The 26,277-nt window shown below is 42.6% G+C and overlaps 1 protein-coding gene across 1 annotated transcript in view; it reads left to right on the top strand.

Moving 5' to 3' along the window:
* The first annotated feature begins 4,105 nt into the window (after positions 1-4,105).
* txnrd3 (thioredoxin reductase 3) overlaps positions 4,106-26,277 on the top strand; it is a 57,202-nt gene continuing 35,030 nt past the window's right edge. The window contains exons 1-5 of the mRNA XM_073071984.1: positions 4,106-4,400; positions 8,050-8,110; positions 11,101-11,210; positions 23,023-23,127; positions 26,052-26,124. Of these exons, the coding sequence (XP_072928085.1) occupies positions 4,284-4,400; positions 8,050-8,110; positions 11,101-11,210; positions 23,023-23,127; positions 26,052-26,124 (466 nt within the window). The 5' untranslated portion in view covers positions 4,106-4,283. The remainder of the gene's footprint in view (positions 4,401-8,049; positions 8,111-11,100; positions 11,211-23,022; positions 23,128-26,051; positions 26,125-26,277) is intronic.

Below are 26,277 nucleotides of genomic sequence, written 5' to 3'. Positions count from 1 at the left end.
CCCCAGGAGAATCACAAACCGTTACTGTTGCTATGCTGCTAATGAGAGAGAGAGATGTAAGAGAAAACATTCTGGAACTGGAACATCTGCTACAGATAAGAGAGAGATAAAGCAGGGGAGAGAGACTTGTTGATTCACCATATTATGACTTCTGAAAGACTTATGGCTTCTGAGAGGGGTGTTTATCTGGTACCATTCTGTTCATTAAAATTCCTCAGTGGACAGCGGGAGTGGGCTGGTTTGATGGACACAGCCATTCAAAATTGATTGACAACTGAGACCCCGTGAGTAGGGATAAAAGTGAGGTCTAAGGAGACACCCCTCAGACACACCAGGAGACACACTATTGAGCACTGATCGAGTGTTGGAACCCACGGGAAGGTGTGGGGCATCGGAGACCGAACAAAGGATCGGTCAGTTTAACTCAGTGTTATAGCAGGGCCGGTGGGGGCTTGTGTGTGTGTCCACTCATGCCAGAGTGACGAGTCCACCACAGAAGAACGGTCTAGCTGAAGGACAGAGGGGTCATAACTGAATGACCACAACAGAATGACAGATCAAGAACGTAAAGGAAGGTTTGTCTGACTGTAGCTGTTACCTCTCTCTCTCTCTCTCACAATTACAACACAACCAACACCTACCTCTGCACGTATGAACTAAACTTTATATTCACATATGAGAATCCATTATCCCCTAGACATTGATAGAGCTTGTTTATTATTGATTATTATTATTCCCACATTTTTAGGTTTATTATTACTAACGTTTATCATCTATATATTTGCATTATTGATATTGATTTGTGTATTTTACTAATAAACACTTTTGAATATAGTACCACCAGACTCCAACGGATTCTTCTATCTTTGTTGGTTAGACACCCAGTTACGGTGTATAAAATATCAAATAACACTCTTTTTTGTTATTTCCAATTAAGGGCTTATTTAAGAGATAAACTAGGTCAAACAATGTTATTGCCGAAACCTAATGAAATAGAAACTTTAATTCATAAAGGAAAAATTAAAAAAATTATTTCTGGTATGTATAATTTGATTCAAAAACAGGCAATTAAACAAGGAATTCATAAGTCAAGACAAAAATGGAAAACTGATTTGAATATTAAAATTGATGAAACAAGTTGGTCAAGATTATGTCTTGACAGTATGACAAATACAATAAATGTTCGACTAAGATTAGTACAATATAACTTTTTACATCAAGTATATATTACACCACAAAAAATAAATAGATTAAACAAATTTATCTGATCAATGTTTTCGATGTAATCAAGAAATTGGTACTTTTTTACACTCTACTTGGTCTTGTTTTAAAATTCAACCTTTTTGGACAAATTTAAGAGTTTTACTGGAACAAATGATTGGAATACAACTTCCACATAATCCAACATTATTTTTACTAGGTGATATTGAAGGGATAAAATCAAAATTCAAATTGAATAAATATCAGAAAGAATTCATAAAAATTGCATTGGCAGTAGCCAAAAAGGCTATTGCAGTTACTTGGAAATCGGATTCATACTTAAGTATAGATCATTGGAAGAATGAAATTTTTAGCTGCATTCCACTTGAAAAAATTACTTATAATTTAAGAGATAAATATGAAATATTTCTGAAAATTTGGCGCCCTTATTTACAAAAAATAGGATTAAATATATAGGTGCTCTGAAGATAAAATTATTGGTTATCTGGGGAAAGAAATAAATATACATATTAAAGCTATTATGAACTCCATGGAGCATTTGGGGATCTTCCGATATCCAGGCATTCTTCCTTTCTTTTTTCTTCTCTTTTTTTTCTATAGGGATATGTTAGGGGGGAGGGGTTAAGGGGAGGGGGAAGGGTTGATAATTTTTTTCTTTCTGTAACCTATTTGAAAATTCAATAAAAAATTTTAAAAAAACAATCAGGTTTCTGGTGTCTTGTTTACATTTGCATTCTAGTTCTTACTTAGAAATATTGAGGAGTCTGATGGCTTGGGGGAAGAAACTGTTACATTGTCTGCTTCGGTGCCTTTTCCCAGATGGCAGGAGGGAGAAGAGTTTGTATTTGGGGTGTGTGGGGTCCTTCTTAATCCTGTTTGCTTTGCAGATGCAGTGTGTAGTGTAAATGTTTGCAATAGCGGGAAGAGAGACCCCGATGATCTTCTCAGCTGACCTCACTATCCGCTGCAGTGTCTTGCGATCCGAGATGGTGCAATTTCCGAACCAGGCAGTGATGCAGCTGCTCAGGATGCTCTCAATACAACCCCTGTAGAATGTGATGAGGATGGGGGGTGGGAGATGGACTTTCCTCAGCCTTCACAGAAAGTAGAGACGCTGCTGGGCTTTCTTTGCTATGGAGCTGGTGTTGAGGGACCAGGTGAGATTCTCCGTCAGGTGAACACCAAGAAATATGGTGCTCTTAACAATCTCTACCGAGGAGCCGTCGATGTTCAGCGGGGAGTGGTCGCTCCGTGCCCTCCTGAAGTCAACAAAGTTAAAGTCTGTTCCGAGCCTTATTGGCTCATCAGGCTGGTGCTTATTTCCGGTTTCCGTGGCGTGAAGCCACTGAGAGTATGAGACTCTCCCCCCCCAGGTTAGGACGCCAGTCTATCGCGAGGTTGACCCCCAGCATTTTTGCCGGTACCCATTTTCAGCTGGGTGGACTGGAGCAGTATGTGGTTAAGTGCCTTGCTCAAGGACACAACACGCTACCCTGGCTGGGGCTCTAACTCACGACCTTCAGATTGCTAGTCCAACACCTTAACCACTTGGCCACGTGCCACACTGAAGTCAACAACCATCTCTTTTATTTTGTTCACATTCAGAGACAGGTTGTTGGCTCTGCACCAGTCCATTAGCCGCAGCACCGCCTCTCTGTATGCTGACTCGTCGTTCTTGTTGATGAGACCCACCACGGTCGTGTCATTGGTGAACTTGATGATGTGGTTCGAGCTGTGTGTTGCAGCACAGTCGTGGGTCAGCAGAGTGAACAACAGTGGACTGAGCACACTGCCCTGGGGGGCCCCTGTGCTCAGTGTGATGGTGTTGGAGATGCTGCCTCCGATCCAGACTGACTGAGGTCTCCCAGTCAGGAAGTCTAGGATCCAGTTGCAGAGGGAGGTGTTCAGGCCCAATAGGCTCAGCTTTCCAATCAGTTTCTGAGGGATGATTGTGTTGAATGCTGAACTGAAGTCTATGAACAGCATTTGAACCTACCTGCCTTTCCTGCATAACCCTTAATTCCCTACTATGCAAAACATTGTGAACATCGTGCATAATTGTCTTATTTCCTCATGGAGAATCTCTGGGTCCGAAATAGTTCTTGCACAGTAGAAGGAATCAGTCTATGCTGAGAGATATGATGGTAGCTGTTACTGTTTAGGTACAAGTCCATGTGAGTGGGTTTCCAATTGATGCCATGTCTGAGGCCTGTCAAAGGGTTTCAGCCCGAAATATTGACTGTACTTTTTTCCATTGATGCTGCCTGGCCTTCTGAGTTCCTTGAGCATTTTGTGTGTGTTGCCGAGGCTACCGTCCAGTTTCTATTGTACTAGAATGTTCAGGAATGGGAGACGTAATAATCAATGAACCTTGAATCTTGGAGAAGGTCGTGGTGGTGGGGGAAAGGCTATTCTGGCCGACCATCCTAGCCCACGTGTTACCTGTTGGCAATACCGCTCCTGTCCAGCAGGTGGCGCGCCGGCCGCTCTGCTGCCATGGCAACTCCCACCGCCTTCAGGACCCGCACTTCACGTCTTCGCAGCGCCTGAGTGTGTCCTTCACTCGCAGAACAAATTCCACTCAGAAAATCCTTCGTGCTCCTCGGTCCCATTTGTCACGGGGTAGAGGAATGTGAAGGAGATTGGAGAGGGTGGGCGTGGCTTACCCAAGGTTGGGGGGGGCGAGACGAGGAGGCATACGGTCGGGTGCGCAGCGTCTAGGTGGGGCCAACAGCGGAGGAGGCGGGGCGAAACGGGGAGAAGCATGCGCACATTGGACTCTCGTGTCCCAGCGAGCGTTGTGGGGGCGGGGCAATGTCGGAGGGGCGGGTCAGGGAGAAGTGGTGCATGCGCAATGGGTCTCGTTCTGCGTGGTTGGGGCGTGGCCACCCGGAAAGAGGCGGACTAGGGTGGAGCATGCGCAGCGCCTGTGTGCCGTTAGCTGCTTAAGTTTGCGCGAGGCCGCGGCGAACCTTCGGGAAGCTTTCGCCCGCTGTTTGGCTGAGGTAAAAACTTTCCGTGTGGCCCCAGCCAGGGTCTCTTGCTCTCTCGGCCGCTCCAGTATGGCTCCCACCGGCTCATCCGCCTCCCCTGAGGAGCTCAGGGCCGGCATTAAGCGGCTGATCGATTCGCACCTGGTGGTGGTGTTTAGTAAGAGCTTCTGCCCTTACTGCAAGAAGGTGAGACTGTGGCTCGGGATCGGGTGACGAGGTCTGGGGCGATGGAGGCTGAGTACGGACATGGCCTGCTGGAAGATTCACTCAGCGCCGTGGAGCCCTCCCATCCAGTCTCGTTAATGGTGGAGAAACGCTGTGTAGACGTGTCACGCGTGTTTGCGAGTGGAGAAACGCTGTGTAGACGTGTCACGCGTGTTTGCGAGTGGGGAAACGCTGTGTAGACGTGTCACGCGTGTTTGCGAGTGGGGAAACGCTGTGTAGACGTGTCACGCGTGGGGAAATGCTGTGTAGATGTGTCACGCGTGTTTGCGAGTGGGGAAACGCTGTGTAGACGTGTCACGCGTGTTTGCGAGTGGGGAAACGCTGTGTAGACGTGTCACGCGTGTTTGCGAGTGGGGAAACGCTGTGTAGACGTGTCACGCGTGTTTGCGAGTGGGGAAACGCTGTGTAGACGTGTCACGCGTGTTTGCGAGTGGGGAAACGCTGTGTAGACGTGTCACGCGTGTTTGCGAGTGGGGAAACGCTGTGTAGACGTGTCACGCGTGTTTGCGAGTGGGGAAACGCTGTGTAGACGTGTCACGCGTGTTTGCGAGTGGGGAAACGCTGTGTAGACGTGTCACGCGTGTTTGCGAGTGGGGAAACGCTGTGTAGACGTGTCACGCGTGTTTGCGAGTGGGGAAACGCTGTGTAGACGTGTCACGCGTGTTTGCGAGTGGGGAAACGCTGTGTAGACGTGTCACGCGTGTTTGCGAGTGGGGAAACGCTGTGTAGACGTGTCACGCGTGTTTGCGAGTGGGGAAACGCTGTGTAGACGTGTCACGCGTGTTTGCGAGTGGGGAAACGCTGTGTAGACGTGTCAAGTGTGTTTGCACGTGGGGAAACGCTGTGTGGATGTGTCACGCGTGTTTGCACGTGGGGAAACGCTGTGTGGATGTGTCACGCGTGGGGAAACGCTGTGTAGATGTGTCGCGTGTTTGTGGGTAGAGAAACGCTGTATAGATGTGTCACGTGTGGGGAAACGCTGTGTAGATGTGTCGCGTGTTTGTGGGCGGAGAAACGCTGTGTAGATGTGTCACGCGTGTTTGTGGGTAGAGAAACGCTGTATAGATGTGTTATGTGTGTTTGCAAGTGGGGAAACGCTGTGTAGATGTGTCACGTGTGGGGAATGCTGTGTAGATGTGTCACGTGTGTTTGTGGGTAGAAAAACGCTGTGTAGACGTGTCATGTGTGTTTGCGAGTGGGGAAACGCTGTGTAGACGTGTCACGCGTGGGGAAATGCTGTGTAGATGTGTCAAGTGTGTTTGTGGGTAGAAAAACGCTGTCTAGATGTGTCACGTGTGTTTGCGAGTGGGGAAACGCTGTGTGGACGTGTCACGCGAGGGGAAACGCTGTGTAGACGTGTCGCGTGTTTGTGGGCGGAGAAATGCTGTGTAGATGTGTCACGTGTGTTTGCGAGTGGGGAAACGCTGTGTAGATGTGTCACACGTGGGGAATGCTGTGTAGATGTGTCACGCGTGGGGAATGCTGTGTAGATGTGTCACGCGTGTTTGCGAGTGGGGAAACGCTGTGTAGACGTGTCACACGTGTTTGAGTGGGGAAACACTGTAGACGTGTCACGTGTGGGGAACGCTGTGTAGATGTGTCACGTGTGTTTGCGCATGGGGAAACGCTGTGTAGACGTGTCACATTGCTTGCGTGCAGGGAAGTGCCCGGGTGGGTGTGTTGTGCGTGTTTATGTGTGGGACACTTTTGTGTTATGCGTGCACTTGCCACTGCAGCTCATGGATAGACGTTCAGCTATTGCTGTAGTGGGCTTGGCGGGTCAGATGAATCTGCCTCAGTGCCACGCTTTAATCCTCCCTTTTCAGAAGGTATCTTACACTCTCAGCGGTTCTATGGATGTTGATAGCAGCTTGGAACGTAAATGGCCATGGTGTTCCCACGGTAAAATCAGAAATCTTCAGCATCTTTGCATGGGAAACAGAAGACCAGAGCATTGATTTGGAGATCAATTTGAATTCCACCTCTCATCTGATGAATTCAAATTTAAGCAAAAAAATTTGGACTGAATAATTTAGTGTCAGTGACTAGAAATGCTTGCCACAAGTCTAGTCCAGCCTGTACCCACAATGTGGTCGCTGCTAACTGCCTTATCGAGGGAGGGAAGATTGGGTACAACTAAATGGATCCCATGAGGTGTTCTTTTGGTGGCAAAGCATAATGAGTCTTTGTAAGCTGCTTTGACAAATGTGCTCCAATTCCTTTAACCTATAACAACCTGCTGCTGGGGACGTGGTGACCAACAAATGTATGTTAATGCACTTTAGTTTGTTATTTGTGTGTGGATTTTATACTTGCCATAAGTTATCATGTGGTTATGTGTACTACTGTGCTTTGCACCCTGGTCTGGAGAAACGTGTAATGCCCTGGTTCATATTTTTACTGTTAAGCTGTATGTATTTCATTTAGCAGTTCTGTTTTCAGCTTGTTTGGGTTACTGTTGAAGATAAGAGATAGGAGAAATGTCTGCCATCCAATTACGATGGGCAAATTAAGGGGAGGTTTCTCTGGTGAGGGACACTTAAGGTTGGGCTTGGGGCTTTTGTGTGAGAGGGGATGGAGAGGGAAGATGCTGGGGAGAACCGGTCGTAGCATATGATCCGGAGCCGGACTATGATTCGACGAAGCTAGGAGTGAGATCATTCGAGGATTGGTGACTATGGAGAAACAGTGAGCTTCAACTTGTGCACGTTTGACTGTTTCATTAAAATGGGCAGTTTTCTTTACTAATTCACTGGGCAAATTAAGATTCATAAATATAATCTTTTAATCATATGTGGTGTACTGTCAATTATTTGGCGGCACTGATTTGTAACGGTAGTAAATTACACAGAATCCACAAAAACGGGTGTGGGGTGGGAGAGTGCCTCAATCTCACGAGTTTGGTGGGGTTGGGGGTTGTCTTCCCTAGATTTATGCAGCCATGGAAACCAGGGAGTTTCAGTTGTCTAGTTTCTATATGCATTATATAGTTATATATGGTATGTGCATGTATATAGTAAAATGACAATAAACTTGTCTTGACTTGAACTGTTAGAGTCTATGGTCTTTCAAGGGCATCTTTATTCTAAATATAGTGCACATCCGCTGAAAATGAACATCTATCCAACATAATTAAAGCTGAGAATATTTAATACACTTTTCTTGCTTTGTGCTTATTCACAATGCACACCAATTTATTAACATATTGAATTTTAATTTAGCAAACCAAATAAACTTGACCAAAAGATTCTAGGCATGTTTTGGATTAGCTGATCTTTACAGGGCAGAACCTCTCACACTGACGCTGTCTTCTGATCTAGAGCATGAAAATCCCAGCCATGATGCTTATCAATGATGGGAAGTTTAGGTTCTATTTGGGAGCAGGAGAGGCTTGTGGTGTCTCCACTTCTGTTTGTCCATACGACTTGCAATGATGAAGTACTGAAGCATTGCCCTGCCCTGGCAGCATTTGGTAATCTCAGGATGAGCACATGATGATGCAGTTCTGATAGTATTGTGGCCATTGTTGCTCTATATGAATTTGAAGCCCTTATGTTATTTTTAGGTAGCATTGCTTTCTTTTCATAATAAACAGCTGTTTTTCTTATAGGTTAAAGATCTATTTGCAAGCCTGGATGTTGATATTCATACTGTGGAACTAGACTTAATGGGTAATAATTTTTTAATCCTTAAAATGTTGATGGTGCAATTCTTTTCAAAGATGCTGTTTCAATATTTGATGTGCTGTCCTTATCAGTGTCAACTTTCAGTAGAACTTGCAAACAAATGGGAAAAGTGCAGAGTCATGCAGAGTAAGGGAAAATGTGCAAATTCTTATTCAGATGTTTATGGGTTATAACCTTATTGCTATGGTGCATAATAAACAATGAATCAGCTGTGTCATCATATTCTTGCTTCCTTGATTTTGTTTCCTCTAATCTCATAGTAAAACTTCTTCTGCACTGTGCCACTTTGCCCTTGTAACAAATTTATCACATCAGTGACCTCCCACGGAGATGGAGAATTGTGGACTAATAAGAGTTCTTTTCAGCCCTTCTTACTGTGCTGACTGTTAAAATACTATAACCCACTTTTTCTGAACTCTTATAAGCACTTTTTCTCCTTCATTCATATAAATCTCATTCTGTGACTCCACCATTCTTTCTAGTAGTGCATTTAAATTTAGCCATGAGGAAGGTTTGAAGTTGCTTTGAAACAAGGGGCAAATGGAGATTTAATTGAGCTGTACTGAAATAAGTATCTTGAAAAAATGGAGATGAATCTTATTTCTTCACCAGAAAATTGGTAGCAAAGGGAAGTTAATTCATTATTTTTAAAAATGAGAAGGAACTGAACTCTTTTCACCTGCAGTGTTGTAGAAGTGGAAACTGATCTTTGAGGTGACATTGATAAAGTAATCTGAAGGTCATCGCATTCATTGGTGTTTGCCCTGAAAGTTTGATTCTGTTTTAGGCAATTGCAGAGGACAGAGATAGAGTTGAGTTGTTCTCTTTGCCCTTAATAGTCTTTTCATCTTGTACTGTTTTGAATTTCAAATATGCAGTCTGACAGAGGTGTGGAAAAAATATCTGTATAATTGAGCAATAGTGGTTTCAAGAGGGAATTTGGCACCTAGAGCGATTTACAAGAGTGCATGTTTTTGCATTTATATTGCTGTAGAAAATGGGTACTATACAAAAGCACTTGAAAGGTGTTTTTCTACAATTTCTTGTTTTCTATAATTAGTTACTATGTAGGAAATGTGAGCCATTTTATGCACAATCTTAAATATAATTGAGAAATTCATCAATTATTCAAAGTAAGATTCTGGGAAAGGGGGTAATTGGATAGAGTAGATGGGCCAGAGCCTTTTAACCATCCCCTTCTCAAATCCTCAAACACGTATGCACTTGCAAATCTGTTTTAGTCATCCTAAAACATTACATTAAAGGTGATACTGCACATTATGACTATTAAGGCTACAAAAATTTGCTCTTACAGAATTCACAAAAAAATTGATTTATGGGATGTCACTCACAGAATTTTTTGTGGAAGGTGAAAAAGTAAATACAATTTTTTTTCCCCCAAACTCATGTCTCCTGATGTGTGTGCAGATGATTTGGCTTTATTCTGTGGGGAAAAATTACGACATGGCCTATCTTTTATTAGAGCAGGTACCTCTGTATCGTGTTTCTGAGTTGGGCTTTTGACCATATTAGAGTAACATTAAGTTTGCCTGTGTCTACATAAGACTGACTTTGTCACCTGCTGTTGAAATCTTCAGTTATGCTTTTCATTAATCAACATTTTTCTGTTTTCACTGCTTCCCGTACTGGCATGTCTATATTCTGTTCATACCAAAGCTCTGCTGTGTCCTACAAGACCACCCAACAACACCTCCCAGATTCCTGTTTTTCACCTCAGCATGCTGGTCTTTTATTGGCTTCCTCCAGTTCTAAGCATCTCCTATTTTAATAGTTCCTTTAGCTGCCAAGCCTTCAATGTACCTCCACCTCTTTCTCTTTTGAGGCACTCCTTAAAACTTGCCTGTCTTTTAATATCTCCTTAGGAAACCTTATCAGGATTCATTTAATATTCCTTTTCTAAGGATAGTGGTGCTATATAAATATCACTTCAAACCCCTCTGCATCTGCTGCTGTGTTCTTGCCAGTTTTTTTATCTGCGTGTATGTTTTGTTTCCATTAAGTTTCAATTGCTTTAACCTCACAGTTCATATAATTTCCACAAATGATTCCAGTCATATCCTTTGTTTTGGTCAGCTGCCCTCGCCCCCTCTCCCCAATATCTCAAACAAGGGTTTGTAACTGTTAACAGATGTAGAACTAATTGGTGTATATGAGTAGGCTGCATGGTATCCACAGTGCTTCAATTACTTAGAATCAGTCTTAGAAAACTACAGCATAGAAACAGGCCCTTTGGCCCTCCTAGTTCATGTTGAACTATTAATCAGCCTAGTTCTATCAATCTGTACCTGCACCAGATCCCTCCATACAAATGCCATCGATGCACCTATCCAAATTGCTCTTAAATATTGAAATTGAACCTGTATCCACCACTTTTGCTGGCAGCTCATTCCACATTCGCCATCCTCTGTGAGAAGTTCCCCCATGCTCCTTTTAAACAATTCACCTTTCATTCTTAACCCATGACCTCTAGTTTTAGTCTCACCCAACCTTGGTGGAAAAGCCTGCATGCATATGCCATATCTATACCCCTCATACTGTAATTTTGTGTACCTGTATCACATCTCCCCTCATTCTACTACACTCTAGGGAATTGAAGTCACAACTGCATGTGATGCTTGAAATTAGTCCTCATCAATGTCTTATATGACTTCAACATAACATCTCAAATCCTGTACAGGTACTCAATACTTGAATTCTGAAGGCTAATGTGTCAAAAGCTTTCTTTATGATCCTACGTACCTGTGACCCCACTTTTAAGGAATTATGATCTGTATTCCCAGATCTCTGTTCTACTGCACTCTTCAATGCCCTACTGTTCATCATGTACATTGTACCCTGGTTTGTTCTAAATTTTTCATACAAATTTGTTTTACAGTTTTAGCTGACATTACCAAATCTCTTGCCACCTTATTATCCTGGCGCTGTTATACTTATTTTTGTCTCTGTTTTTGCAGACGAGGGAGTTGAAATGCAGAACATGTTGTATGAGATGACTGGCCAGAAGACTGTTCCTAATGTATTTGTTAATAAGGCTCATTTGGGTGGCTGTGATAGCACCATACAGGTAATGTGTTTTGTTTTTGATAAAGCTACACACATTGATTATTTTCCAAAATTTCTTACCTTTGTGAAGGAAATGAATTTGCAGCCTTGCACCTTTAGCTTATTTATAATTTATTTAGAAATGCAGTCTGAGGTGTAGTTTAACAGTTGAATGATTAAGCATGGAGCCCATTACAAAGATGCTAGGAATTCCTGTGTTGGTGAAACCTGTAGATCAATTTCTAGGCTTAATCTTTTCTGTGCTAAATCAGAGTAGACAGCTCAGAAATGTGCCCCTTGGCTACCACTTTCAAGCTGCCTGTTTTGCCTGTCTACACTAATCCCAGTTGATTGCATTCTCCTGTTCTTTGCCCATTCAAATATCAGTTTAATATAGCAAATGTTCAATCCCTTCACCTTCTCTGCCAGTGTATTCCAGATATCAGCCACTCTGTGCACTGAAATCATTTCTCCTCAGATCCCCTTTAAATCTCCTTGCCTTTAAAGCGATATCCCTTTTTTTCCCCCCTCTGTTGGTAAGGTGGAGCTGAGTCTCTATCAGAGGAGGTGTAAGGCACTCCTTCCCTCTACTAGCTTACAGGTCACTGTTGGGAAAGATTATTTACACGCACAGACCTGTGTACACCCTCCCCCCAGCTGATCAGGGTCATGTGAAGCCATGGGAGCAAGTGGTGGATGGTCGTATGAACAGCTGGAGCTATCACAGGTCCTGGTTATGCGACCATTGATGGCAGACAATCTCTGAAGAGCAGTGATAATAGCAGGGGTGACCCATTTGAAAAGACACTACCCCCCAAAAACCAATAGCAAACAACTTCTGTAGAAAAATTTGCCAAGAACAAGACCATGATCACCCATGTCATACAATATGGCACATCATGATAATTGTAGGAAAGATGACATCTACTCTGTGTTCTCATATTTTTATATACATCCTATATTATTGCTTGGCCTCCTTTGCTACAGGAGGCCAAGCAATAATATACAGTGGCAACAAGCCTATTAATTGTTGTCACTATATTCCAGGCAACATCCTGATGAATCTACTTTCCAAGTGCAATGTAACCAGTGTTTAATAAAGTTGCAGCGTTATAATGCAACTTTTGTATTCTATGCCACATTAATGTCTACTTATGTTGCCACTTTTGGACAACTCAAGTCTCTTCATTCAACACTCCTTAGTGACCTATCTTTTACTGTATGTACTACTCCTATTTTACTTCCCAAAATGCATTGCCCTGCACCTGTCAGGATTAGATGACAACTGTCAATATCTGAGCTAAAGCCTTTGGTAGTTGTAGACAACCTCTTCATTGTCATCTGCAAACTTATTGATCGTTCTCCAACATTCACATCCAAGTCAATAGTATCACAAATAATTGATTAAAAGATTAGCTTTATGTGTCACATGTACATCGAAGCATACCGTGAAATGCATTGTTTGCATCAAACAAAATCAGTGAGGGTTGTGCTATGGGCAGTCCATAAGTGTCACCACATTTCTGGTACCAGAACTGCATGCCCACAACTTACGAACCCTAATCACGTGTCTGGGAATGTGGGAGGAAACGGGAGTACCTGAAGGTCACGGGGAGGACATGCAAATTCCTTACAGGAATTGAAACTTGACTGTACGGTAAAGCGATTGTGCTAACCACTATGCTACCATGCTGTTGCTGTTTGGAGTGATACAATTGATCTCCTCCCAGAATAGGGAAAGGGCAATGGCTAGATTTCCTGATTTCAATTGTTTATAAGAGACTTTAAGGAAAATGTATGGGACTGCGTAATTAATTTGTCTGCCATTCTGACCTATTTTAGAATTTAGAATATTTAAATTGGGTGACAAATTTGAAGCTAACCATGCTTCATTGAAAACTATTATTGTGTGAAGAAGAGTTGAGAAAGTTTGTGGTGCTACACTGTAGTAGTTTTTTTCTTGGGCAAGTTTGGGTGGTGATTTGGTAAGAGTGTATTCTTTCTAGCTACTTCCTGGCTCCATACTGTCTTTGTCATGTTTTGTTGCGGAATTTTTTCCATTCTTAACAAGAGGGACAGCAGGAAACCTAACAGAAGGCTTTTATATTCACATTCAGTGGCCTTTTTATTATGTATCTCCTGTACCTAATAAGGTGGTTACTGAGTGTATGCTCATTGTCTTTGGCTGTAGCCCACCCACTTCAAGGTTTGACACGTGTGTTCTGGGATACTCTTTTCCACACCACTGTTGTAATGGGTATTTTAAAAAAAATTACTATCACCTTCCAGTCAGCTTCAACCAGTTTGGCTATTCTCTGACCTCTCATTAAAAATACATTTTCGCCAATAGACCTGCTGCTCACTGGATGGACATGTAAATCCCGGGATATCAGCAGTTTTTGAAACTGAAACCACCTTGTCTGGCACCAACAATCATTCCACAGTAAAAGTTACTTGTATCACATTTTTTCCCCATTCTGATGATTGGACTGAACAATTGAATCTCTTGACCGTGTCTGCATGCTTTTTTGCATTGAGTACTGCCATGTGATTGGCTGATTAGAAATTTGCAGTAATGAGCAGGTGTGCTGAATGAACTGGCCACTGAGTGCAAGTGCTGATGGCCTTGCATGGATTGGGCACTAATCTTTGCTCCATATTGGTTGCTTCTTATTTCAGCCTTTATGCCAGCTTCAAACAGAGCAGTTGATCAGTCCCATTTCTCCATCTTCAGGCTGGGAAGTCAAGAATGCTAGATTAGAAACATAGAAAACCTATAGCACAATACAGGCCCTTCGGCCCACAAAGCTGTGGCGAACATCTTACCTTAGAACTACCTAGGCTTACCCATAGCTAAGCTCCATGTATCCATCCAGCAGTCTCTTAAAAGACCCTATCATTTCCGCCTTCACTGCTGCCATCGGCAGCCCATTTTATGCATTTACTACTCTGCATTTTTTTTTTAAATTGCCCCTGACATCTCCTCTGTACCTACTTCCAAGCACCTTAAAACTATGTCCTCTTGTGCTAGCCATTTCATCCCTGGCAAAAAGCCTCTGACTATCCACACGATCAATACCTCTCATTATCTTATACTCCTGTATCAGGTCACCTCTCATCCTCTGTCACTCCAAGGAGAAAAGGCCGAGTTCACTCAACCTGCTTTCATAAGGCACGCTCCCCAATCTAGGCAACATCCTTGTAAATCTCCTCTGCACCCTTTCTGTGGTTTCCACATCCTTCCTATAGTGAGGTGACCAGAATTGAGCATAGTACTCCAAGTGGGGTCTGACCAGGGTCCTATATAGCTGCAACTTACCTCTTGGCTCTTAAACTCAATCCCACGATCGATGAAGGCCAATGCACCGTATGCTGCCTTAACCACACAGTCAACATGCGTAGCAGCTTTGAGTGTCCTGTGGACACTGATCCTCCACACTGCCAAGAGTCTTGCCATTAATGCTATATTCTGCCATCACATTTGACCTACCAAAATGAATCACCCCACACTTAATCTGGGTTGAACTTCATCTGCCACTTCTCAGCCCAGTTTTGTATTCTATCAATGTCGTGCTGTAACCTCTGACAGCCCTCCATACTATCCACAACACCCCCAACCTTTGTGTCATCAGCATATTTACAAACCTGTCCCTCCACTTCCTCATCCAGGTCATTTATAAAAATCACAAGGAGTAGGGGTCCCAGAACAGATCCCTGAGGCACACCTCTGGTCACTGATCTCCATGCAGAATGTGACCCGTCTACAACCATACTTTGCCTTCTGTGGGCAAGCCAGTTCAGGATCCACAAAGCAATGTCCCCTTGGATCCCATGCCTCCTTACTTTCTCAATAAGCCTTGTATGGGGTACCTTATCAAATGCCTTGCTGAAATCCATATACACATCTACGGCTCTACCTTCATCAATGTGTTTAGTCACATCCTCAAAAAATTCAGTCAGGTTCGTAAGGCATGACCTGCCCTTGACAAAGCCATGCTGACTATTCCTAATCATATTATGCCTCTCCAAATGTTCATAAATCCTGCCTCTCAGGATCTTCTCCATCAACTTACCAACCAGTGAAGTACGACTCACTGGTCTATAATTTCCTGGGTTATCCGTACTCCCTACTCCCTTTCTTGAATAAGGGAACAACATCCGCAACCCTCCAATTCTTCAGAACCTCTCCCATCCTCATTGATGATGCAAAGATCATTGCCAGAGGTTCAGCAATCTCCTCCCTCGCTTCCCACAGTAGCCTGGGGTACATCCCGTCCTGTCCCGGTGACTTATCCAACTTGATGCTTTCCAAAAGCTCCAGCACATCCTCTTCCTTAATATCTACATGCTCAAGCTTTTCAGTCCGCTGCAAGTCATCCCTATAATCACCGAGATTCTTTTCCATAGTGAATACTGAAGCAAAGTATTCATTAAGTACCTCTGCCATCTCCTCCAGTTCCATACACACTTTTCCATTGTCACACTTCAGTGGTCCTCTTCTCTCACATCTTATTCTCTTGCTCTTCACATACTTGTAGTATGCCTTGGGGTTTTCCTTAATCCTGTCCATTAAGGCCTTGTCATGCCCCCTTCTGACTCTCCTAATTTCATTCTTAAGCTCCTTCCTGCCAGCCTTATAATCTTCTAGATCTCTATCATTACCTAGTTTTTTTGAACCTTTCGTAAGTTCTTTTCTTCTTGACTAGATTTACAACAGCCTTTTGTACACCATGGTTCCTGTATGCTACCATCCTATCCCTGTCTCATTGGAATGTACCTATGCAGAACCCCACGCAAATATCTGTTGAACATTTGCCACTTTTCTGTGTGTTTCCCTGAGAACATCTGTTTCCAATTTGTGCTTCCAAGTTCCTGCCTGATAACCTCATATTTTCTCTTACTCAAATTAAACATTTCCCTAATTTGTCTGTTCTTATCCCTCTCCAATGCTATGGTAAAGGAGATAGAATTGTGATCACTATCTCCAAAATGCTCTCGCACTGAGAGATCTGACACCTGACCAGGTTCTTTTCCCAATACCAGATCAAGTTCAGCCTCTCCTCTTGTAGGCTTATTTACATATTGTGTTAAGAAGCCTTCCTGAACACACCTAACAAACTCCACCCCATCTAAACCTCACTCTAGGGAAATGGCAATCAATACTTGGGAAATTAAAATCTCCCACCACAACAACCCTGTTATTATTACGCCTTTCCAGGATCTGTTTCCCTATCTGCTCCTCGATGTCCCTGTTATTATTGGGTGGTGTACAAAGAACACTCAGTAGAGTTATTGACCCTTTTCTATTCCTAACTTCCACCCACAGAGACTCCGTAGACAGTCCCTCCATGACTTTCTCCTTTTCTGCAGCCGTGATTTTCTGATCAACAGTGCCACACCCCCACCTCTTTTGTCTCCCTTTCTGTCCTTCTGAAACATCTAAAGCCTGGCACTTGAACTAGCCATTCCTGCCTCTGCACCATCCAAGTCTCTGTAATGACCACAACATCATAGCTCCAAGTGGTGATCCATGCTCTAAGCTCATCCACTTTATTCATAATGCTCCTCGCATTAAAATAGACACATCTCAAACCATCGGGCTGAGTGTGTTCCTTCTTTATCACCTGCCTATCCTCTCTCTCACACTATCTCCAAGCTTTCTCTATTTGTGAGCCAACCTCCCTTTTCTCCGTCACTTCAGTTTGGTTCCCACCCTCCCCCCAGCTATTCTAGTTTAAACTCTTCCCCAATAGCTTTGCAAACCTCCCCACCAGGATATTGGACCCCTCAGATTCAAGTGCAAACCGTCCTTTTTGTACAGGTTACACCTACCCCAGACGAGGTCCCAATGATTCAGAGATCTGAATCCCTGCCCCCTGCTCCAATCCCTCAGCCACTCATTTATCCTTCACCTCACCCTATTCCTATACTCCCTGTCACGTGGCACAAGCAGTAATCCTGAGATTACTACCTTTGAGGTCCTGCTTCTCAACTTCCTTCATAAATCCCTGTAGTCTGCTTTCAGGACCTTCTCCCTTTTCCTACCTATGTTGTTGGTACCACTATGTACCATGACCTCTGGCTGTTCTCTTTCCCACTTCAACATATCACAGCCGTGATCAAAAACATCCTGGACCCTGGCACCTGGGAGGCAAACTACCATCCGCGTTTCTTTCCTGCGTCCATAGAACCGCCAGTCTGACCCCTTAACTGTAGAGTCCCTGTTGCCATCCTCTTCCTTTCCCTACCCTTCTGAGCCACAGGGCCAGACTCTGTGCCAGAGACGTGACCACTATTGCTTCCCCCAGGTAGATTGTCTCCCCTAGCAGTACTCAAACAGGAGTACTTATTGCTAAGGGGGTACAGCCACTGGGGTACTCTCTAGCACCTGCTTCTTGCCCTTCCCTCTCCTGACTGTTACTGACTTATCTGTCTCCCCAGGCCCCGGAGTGACTACCTGCCTATAGCTCTTCTCTATCACCTCCTCACTCTCCCAGACCAGACGAAGGTCATCGAGCTGCGCATCTCCAGTTCCCTAACTTGGTCCCTATGGAGCTGCAGCTCGACGCACCTGGTGCAGATGTGGCCGTCTAGGAGGCTGATAGTCTCCAGGACCTCCCACATCTGACACCAAACACAGAAAACCGGCCTCACACACATTCTTTCGGACTGTATTCTAAGCAGATAAGTTATCGCCGAAGCCTGTTAAGCCAAAGCCTTCCTACTCTGTCTTCCTGTAGACTGATGCCCGCTTTGTAAAGCTGTCTTCCTTTAAAACTCTTCCTGCTGATCTCCATGCGCTTGCGCAGTCATGACCGGCTCAAACTGCTGAAGAAATCACTGTCACCTTATCAACTCTGCTCGCTTTTAAACTTTTCCCGCTGTTCTCACTGGCCGACCTCCATGCGCTTGTGGATTCGTGCCCTGTTCAAACTGCTGAATAAGTAACTGGATTATCTTACATACTCTTGGTTCTTGCCATTTAATTTTACCCATTGATTAGAATGTTTATGGGTTTTCACCCACTGCTTAAGAGTTGATTACTTAAAATCACTACTTCATTTTGTTTCCTGTCTGTCTGCCTGCCTCCATGTCTGCCTCTGTACCCCTCAATGTCTTATGCCCAATTTAATTTTTATTTTTGTCTTCTACTGTAGTGCTGCAGCAAAACAACAGATTTTGTGACATGTTGGTGATAATAATCCTGATTCTGATTTTAGCCCCAGTTATGTTGCAACAGGATTGCCTTACATCACTGAGAATATTTCTGTCATCTCAGTCTGTTCACTGAGTTCATATCAGTGATTGAGCTGAGGGTGTAAGGGTGTGACCTTGGGTTTGTGGGTGTCTAGTGTAGAAATTGCAGTGGCCCTTAGTGAATGGGTGAGGGTTGAAAGATAGCTTATGTTCTGTTGTTTAAGAAAGGTTCTAAGAATAAACCAGCAAATTATAGGCTGGTGGGCCTGACATCAGTAGTGGGTAAGGTAGGACCTGATTAGGAATTATCGACATAGCTTTGTGCATGGTATGCGGTGGAAATCCGAGTAATACACAGAATGCTGGAGGAACTCAGTAGGCCAGGCAGCATGTATGGAAAACAGTAAATAGTCGACATTTTAGGCTGAGATATTTAAATTTGATTTATCATTGGCTTTGTGGAGAAGCTAGAGAGTGGTAGTAGACAGTTGCCTCTCTATCTGGAGGCCTGTGATTAGTGGTGTGCTGCAGGGGTCAGTGCTATGGTCATTGTTTGTCATCTGTATCAATGATCTGAATGATATGGTAAACAGCAATTTTGCAAGTGACAGCAAGATTGGGGGTGTAGTAGACAGTAAGGAAGACTATCAAAGCTTGCAGGATCTGGACCAGCTGGAAAAATGGGCTGAAAATGGCAGATGGAATTTAATGCAGACGTGTGAGGTATTGCAATTTGGGAGGACCAGCCAGGGTAGGAATTACATAGTGAGTAGTAGGGCACTGAGGAATGCAGTAGAATGGGGATCTGGGAATATGGATGAATAATTCCTTGAAAGTGGTGTCACAGGTAAAAAGGGTCATAAGAGAGCTTTTATCACACAAACCATCATAAATTAAAATATTGAGTACAGGAGTTGGAATGTTGAAGCTGTGTAAGGTATTGGTGAGGCCTAATTTCAAACATTGTATGCAGTTTAGTCACCTACTTACTGAATATTTACAGAGAATTTACAAGGATGTTGCCAGGATTTAAGTTGTGGGGAAGGGTTGAATAAGTTAGGACTTCATTCTGTAGAGCCTAGGAGAACAAGGGGAGATTTGATAGAGGTATACTAAATTATGAAGGGTATAGATAGGGTAAATACAAGCAGGCTTTTTCCACTGAGGTTGGGTGAGACTAGAACTGGAGGTCATGGGTTAAGTGTGAAAAGTAAAATAGTTAAGGGAAGGTGAGGGGAAACCACTCAGTGGTGAGTGTGTGGAATGAGCTTCCAGCAGAAGTGGTGGATGAGAGTTCAGTTTTAATATTTAAGTAAAGTTTGGGTAAGTTCCTGGATGGGAAGGGTATGGAGGGCTGGGTCCAGGTGCAGGTCAGAATAATAGTTTGACACAGACTAGCTGGGCCAAAGGGTCAGTATCTGTGCTGTGTACTCTGATTCTATGACCAGAAAATAACCATTCACACATTCAGAAGAGAAAAGAAACATAATGTAATATCAACGAAAGGGCAATTTGTAATAAAGAAATCTAGTGGAAGCTAGATCATGTGATATGGTGCTGTACAGCCGGAAAACAGGCCCTTCAGCCCAATTATTCATGCTGAGAAGTTGCCTTCATATGCCTCTAAACCTTTTCTATCCATGTCCTCATCCAAGTGCCACTTAAGTGGTAATTGCATCCACCTCTCCTTTTCCTCGAACACCTTGTTCTCTCATTGCCAATTAAGTGGACTCTGACAGCTTGCATTTGTTCCGTAATCACACATTATTTACTTGTGCACAAGAACAGACGACCCCTGTCACCAAACTGTGTGGGGCTTGCAGAAAGAAATTGCTTTTTTTAAAAACAGAAATTGACTAGTTGTATACAGATATTGATCCAATTGAAACTTTGTACTTCTGAATCCCATCACCAGTCATAATATGGTGGATTATGGTTATTGGGACCAGTACGTTGTTCCATTTAAGTGGGTGCCTCAATTAGCTACCGTTTAGCTGAGTAACAATTTAAATGAAATACAGAACAAATTAGACTATACCAATACCTCTAAGTACTATAAAAGTGTATTAGTTCCTCATAGTTATCGACAGAGGAATTCATCTGCTGTGTTCTTTTAATTGTAAATGACCAAAATCAGCACAGATACCTAGTACAGATAATATCTTCATACGATGCTAACAATGGTTGCACCCTCCAAATCTTCATTTTTGTATCATTCAAGAAGATTGTAGATACCTTAGTTCTTTGTAGTCCCTAACTTGTTGAAGTAGTGAAATTATTTCATTTTCAGACTTGGTTATTTCTGGCATTTCTGAGCCTGAATGCTTGATACAGCAGTGAGCAAAACAGTTCTGAGTTGTCTTGTTGCTTATTTCTCACCAACTATCAGTGACACAAATATCAGATTTTTTTGAACTCACGTGCAACTGACGCTATATAAAAACTGATCGCTGTAAGCATGGTGTGTCTAATGGCCATGCTAGTGCATATGACTGAGGCTACTTAGAAATAGTTCACCAATAGTATTCTGTCCCAATTAAGTGGCATTGTCTCAAATTATCAAAGGGAATCCCAGTTATTTTAACAATCTAGTTCTTCAAGAGTTGGCCCAAATAATCGATGGCCTAATTAACGAGAATCTACTGTACTAGGGTATTATTAACCTATTATAGGTCAATAACATTTGAAAATTAGTAATATAACTGTCCAATAGTAAGTGTTGCCCTAGAGTCCTTCATTTGCATCTTAATCTTGTTTGGGCACGCTTGGTGACCTTGGTTCCCAGGCTTGGACAGCCTGAGTAACTACACTATGCACCATATCTCTGTCATCTTTACTGTTGCCTTGGTGAACTTCAACACATAGAAAGTCTGTACAAAGTGTCTGTGATCTGTTCTGGTGGTTCATCATTGTAATCCACTGTGCTTGGTGGGGAGGTTCTTATCTCTGAGATCCCCTTGATCATGTCCCCCTGTTTTGTCATCAGTATTCACTTTTTGGTCTAGGAGGGATAATAAATATTGTGATCAGTGACGTTACCCAATAAAAAGAGCAGTTACAGCTTGAACAGGGCAGAGCCCCATCTATTCTGAGATGTTTGAAATTCAAGGGGAAAAGATGAAAAAGCACTTATGATTTCATTGTAATCTTTATTTATAATTATTTATTGTGATATAGTGTGGAATAGGCCCTTCCGGTCCTTCAAGCTGCACTGCCTAGCAATCCCAATTTTACACCTAGCCTGATCACTGGACAATTGACAGTGACCAATTGACCTTCTAATTGGTATAGGAAACCCACGGGGAGAATGTACAAACTTCTTGCAGATAGTAGCTGGAATTTACTAAGTTGGTTATAAAATTATTTGGAAGGTCAAACGTACACTGACATTACAAGTCAGGTACAGGTTTCCCCCACTATCCGAAGGTAGAGCGTTCTTGTGAAACCATTCATAAACCGAAATGTCATAAAGCAAAGAAGCAATTACCATTAACTTATATGGGAAAATTTTTTGAGCGTTCCCAGACCCATAAAATAACCTACCAAATCATACCAGATAGCACATAAAACCTAAAATAACAGGAACATATAGTAAAAGCAGGAATGGTATGATAAATATCTAGCTATATAAAGTAGAAATAATGTATGTACAATGTAGTTTTACTTATCAGAATCAGGAAGATTGAGCCAAAACTGATCTGTAGAAAAAAGTTGGCAGGTACACGCATGCGTGCACACCTGCCCGTGCAAGGCTTCATGGTCATGGTAGTCTTTCTTGGGGTTATCACAAGTTTAAAGCGGGCGTCTTTTTTTGTAAAAGCGCAAATCCTCTTTCGGTTAGCGAAAACAGATACAGGCCCTGCGCTTTATGAACGTTTGCTTTACGCCTCTGTGCTTTTACAAAAGACCTACATTAGTAACCTGTTTTCGAATTACTAAGAGGATTTTCGCTTTTACGAAAAATTTTCCCATATAAATTAATGGCTCTTCGCTTTATGCCGTTTCGGCTTAAGAAAGATTTCATAGGAATGCTGGAATGCTCTACCTTTGTAAAGGGGGGGGGGGGGCACCTGTACTAATGCAAGTCTTTTGTAAAAGCTAAGTTGCATAAAACAAACATTTGGAAAGCGGGGGACACCTGTATTGTCTGCATTCTCAATATACAGTTTAAATTGGTTTATTGTCAAATGTACTGAGATAGTGGAAAAGCTCGTCTTGCACACTGTTCGTACAGTTCAGTCAATTGCACAGTGCATTGAGGTATTACAAAGTAAAGCAGACAGAATAGTCACACACAAAATGCTTGAACTTAGCTGGGCATGCAGCATTTATGGAAAAGAATACAGTCAACGTTTTGGGCTGAGATATAGATATATACACATATATAGATGTGTATGTATATGATATTTATTAGTAATTTTAGTTCTGGTATCTTGATATTCCAGCCTCCGACTATATTGGGGGGCTGAAAAATTTCTGTTGTCTAACGCTGAGAAAAGAAATGACAAACCCAGGTACTAAGTACATGCTGGAATTGTGTTTAAAATATATTTGTAGCCACAGCCTGTGGTGAGTTTCTCTTGATGTTGTAGACTATAAATGAACAAAGTCACAAAATACAATTTTGTTTTCTGCAGGCTAATGATGATGGCTTGTTGAAGAGACTGTTGGATGGGGGTGAAATGTACGATTATGATCTCATAGTCATTGGCGGTGGTTCTGGAGGACTTGCAGCCTCAAAGGTACTGTATTTGTCTCTTCTATAGCGAGAATGCAATCTGATAAGGTTTATCTGTTGTATTGCTGTAGAAACTAGAAAGCATTACTTTAACCCCACAGAGACTGTTAGCAACTTGGTTCCATGCATACAATTGATTTATTTTTTTTTATAAATGACACTTGTTAAATTCAGTGTCCCTTATCATGTGTCAGCAGTCCAAGTTTAACAAACAAATCAGTGAACATTTGCCTGTCCTGTACCAAGCTAGAGTAAGTAATACAAGGTTAACCTGAAATGGTTACATTTTTTCAGATGTTTTCTGCCATATCCAGTGTTTTCAGCACTTTTTTTGTTGCAGATCATAGAGATAAAGGTAACTATCTTTTTGCTGTGAGATCTTTCCTGCCCGGTTGAGAATGTAGGGGCTCTAATTCTCATGCTCACACTTCTGAATGGGTGTAAGTTCATTTCATGGGTGAATGGTGCCAGGGCTGACAACTGGATATGTAATACCATACTAGTCAGAAATGTGCGTTATCTATTGGTCCTAGAAACGTTGAGCAATAACAGTTTATAATATGATTACTTAAGGAACCAATAAGCAACATCACTGAGTATCTAGTCTTGATAACATTACCCTGCTGCTGAGGCTTTTGTTAGCCCTCGGATACAATGATTCAAATATCCTCATTTCCTAAATGTATGCATCTGAGTTGATGTATGTTTTCTAAATTATACAAGTCCTGTTGCCCATTACCTGTACAGGCAATCCCTGGGTTATGAATGAATTCTGTTCCTGAGTCAGTCTTTAAGTCGGATTTGTACATAAGTTGTAACAGGTACATCCGGTATTACTTAGCATCAGTTAGTCAAACGTTTGTCTTAGTATATCGTATATATTTTACCTTTCTATGCATATAAAACACTTAAACGTATGTATTCAATAATTAAACCACTGCGTTGCTTAGTAGTAATTGTAGCTTTCATCAGGGCAGGGCCTTTCACATGCTCTGTTATTCTCACTTTATCCTTTATTCTTTAAAATTGTTCCGAACATTGACCGACTGTAGCCTAACGCTTTTCCAATGACTGGCTTTTCACCTCTTTCTGATCGCTTTATTATTTCCACTTTATTTTCAATTGCAACTGTTTTCCGACAAGGGAACAGAAAACTGCAGATTCAGCAGCAGCCACAGGCGGTAGGTCCTCTGCTCCCTTGGGTCCTAAGATCCCCACCCCTGCACTGAGCCAGGTTAAATGGGACAAGTAGGAGCAGTGCTGACTGGAAAAGGGGTGGTGGGGGGGGGGGGTCAGGGTGAATCTTGCTAAGAAATATTTAAGTCAAATACAAAGTTACACACTCAACACTGTGTTAATGGCAACGACAAAATGGCGGACAGTGTTCTCCTCCCTCCGTTCGTAAGTACGAGTCGTTCGTAAGTCAGATGTTCGTAACTCGTGGACTGCCTGTATTTTCTTACCTCATCTTTTGATCCAGTACACTTCATACATTTTACAAATTCTTGGCCTCATCCTGTCTCTGCAATTCTCCACTTATTCAATTTCCTGTACTCACTGTGTCTCCAGTCTAGGTTCTGAGTTCCAAATTTCCTTCTAAACGGCCCTATTTCGTCTTCATTAGGATGTGTTAAAATTTCTTTGACCCAACTTCAGGCAAGATATAAATCAATTAGGAGTACCGTGGTGGTGCAGTGGTTAAATCTACATTTAAGAAATCTACATGTACCTTTTTAAATTTAACATCAGTCTTTTAAGCTGTAATTTAGGGGGGAAACATCCTAATGAACATAAAAACTGCAGGATTGGCTTTAAAAACACTTCTAAATTATCAGTGTTCTCCAAGGAATGAAATCTGACAGTCTTTCCTTTTTTGACCTACATGTTACTCCAGATTGCCAGATGTTGACTCTTCAGTGCCCTGGGGAGTGTCTAGCAAGCCACTAACAATACATTTAATCAGAAGGAATAAAACTAGACAGGCCACCTGGCATCAAATTTGGACATGACAAAATCACACTTGACACAGTTGACCTTGCCAAGTAGTCCACTCAAACAGCAGGGGGCTGGTGTCCGTATTGGAAAAGCTGCCCTACAGCCAAGTCATGCACTAGCCCAATATAGTCATACTCACACAATTGTACCTTCCCTTACTCTTGCCCTTTTGGCAGGTTATACCTATCAGAAGTCACATTACAGTGAAATGAAGGAAGAAAGGAATTCTCAACATTGACTTCAGACTCCATGAAGTCTGATATGACAAATATGAGAAGGGAAGCTATTGTAACTGCTTATCAGTGCTCCTCTATGTTGAGCCACACTTGGTAGCAATGATGAAAGTGTAGAATTTTCCTGGTGGTATATAGATGCCTTGCCTCTCTGGTGGCAGCTGAAGTGAGGTTGAGGCCCCCTTAATTAAAGCTGAAACAGATTTCTGCCCCATGGTAAGGTAGGCTGTACTCTGCAAGATTAGCACTGTTTGAGCTGGATCCTGATCTGGTCAGTGATTCAGAAGAAAACCACTGATTTCTAATCAATGTGAGTAAAGGCCGGACTTGTGCAGAGCAGCTGTATAGACAGCAGTAGAGACTCAGGTAGAATTTCCCTGTATTATACTGGAATATTGACCCTCCATTCCTACATCAATTCTGACCTTTTGTAGGAACGAAGACCACACAGCTGGTCCTCACCAGCTCTTGCAGTGTCCAGAAGGTCCTGCTAGTCCTCTCCATCTTTCCCAGATACAAGCTCAGGAAAGTTGAGGAGTTATGGAGCATTGCTTTGGTTCAGCTCATATGCATGTATCCTTGGCAGTTTTTTCTAATCTTTTTGTCTATCTGAATATTCCTATTTTGGCAAGTTTACCTTGACTGAGGCTGCCAGTTCTGTTTGTTGGGATGAATCTTTACTCTTTGCCCTTGTTTACAGGAGGCTGCCAACTTTGGAAGGAAAGTCTTGGTGTTTGATTATGTTGTGCCGACGCCTTTGGGAACATCCTGGGGTATGTTTCTATGCTTTCCCCTAACTAAAACATTAATGGATTTGCATATGTTTTTAGGCTTGCTTTACTTCTACATTTGAACTTGGGTTTAGTCTTTTCTTAAATATGGTACTTGTTCTGATAGAATCTGACGTCAATGCTAGTCATATATTT

This window comes from Hemitrygon akajei, chromosome 19 (genome assembly GCF_048418815.1).
Source record: "Hemitrygon akajei chromosome 19, sHemAka1.3, whole genome shotgun sequence".
Classification (NCBI taxonomy): Eukaryota; Metazoa; Chordata; class Chondrichthyes; order Myliobatiformes; family Dasyatidae; genus Hemitrygon; species Hemitrygon akajei.
Note: the sequence above shows the minus strand (reverse complement) of the source record. Positions and strands in the feature narration are given on the sequence as shown.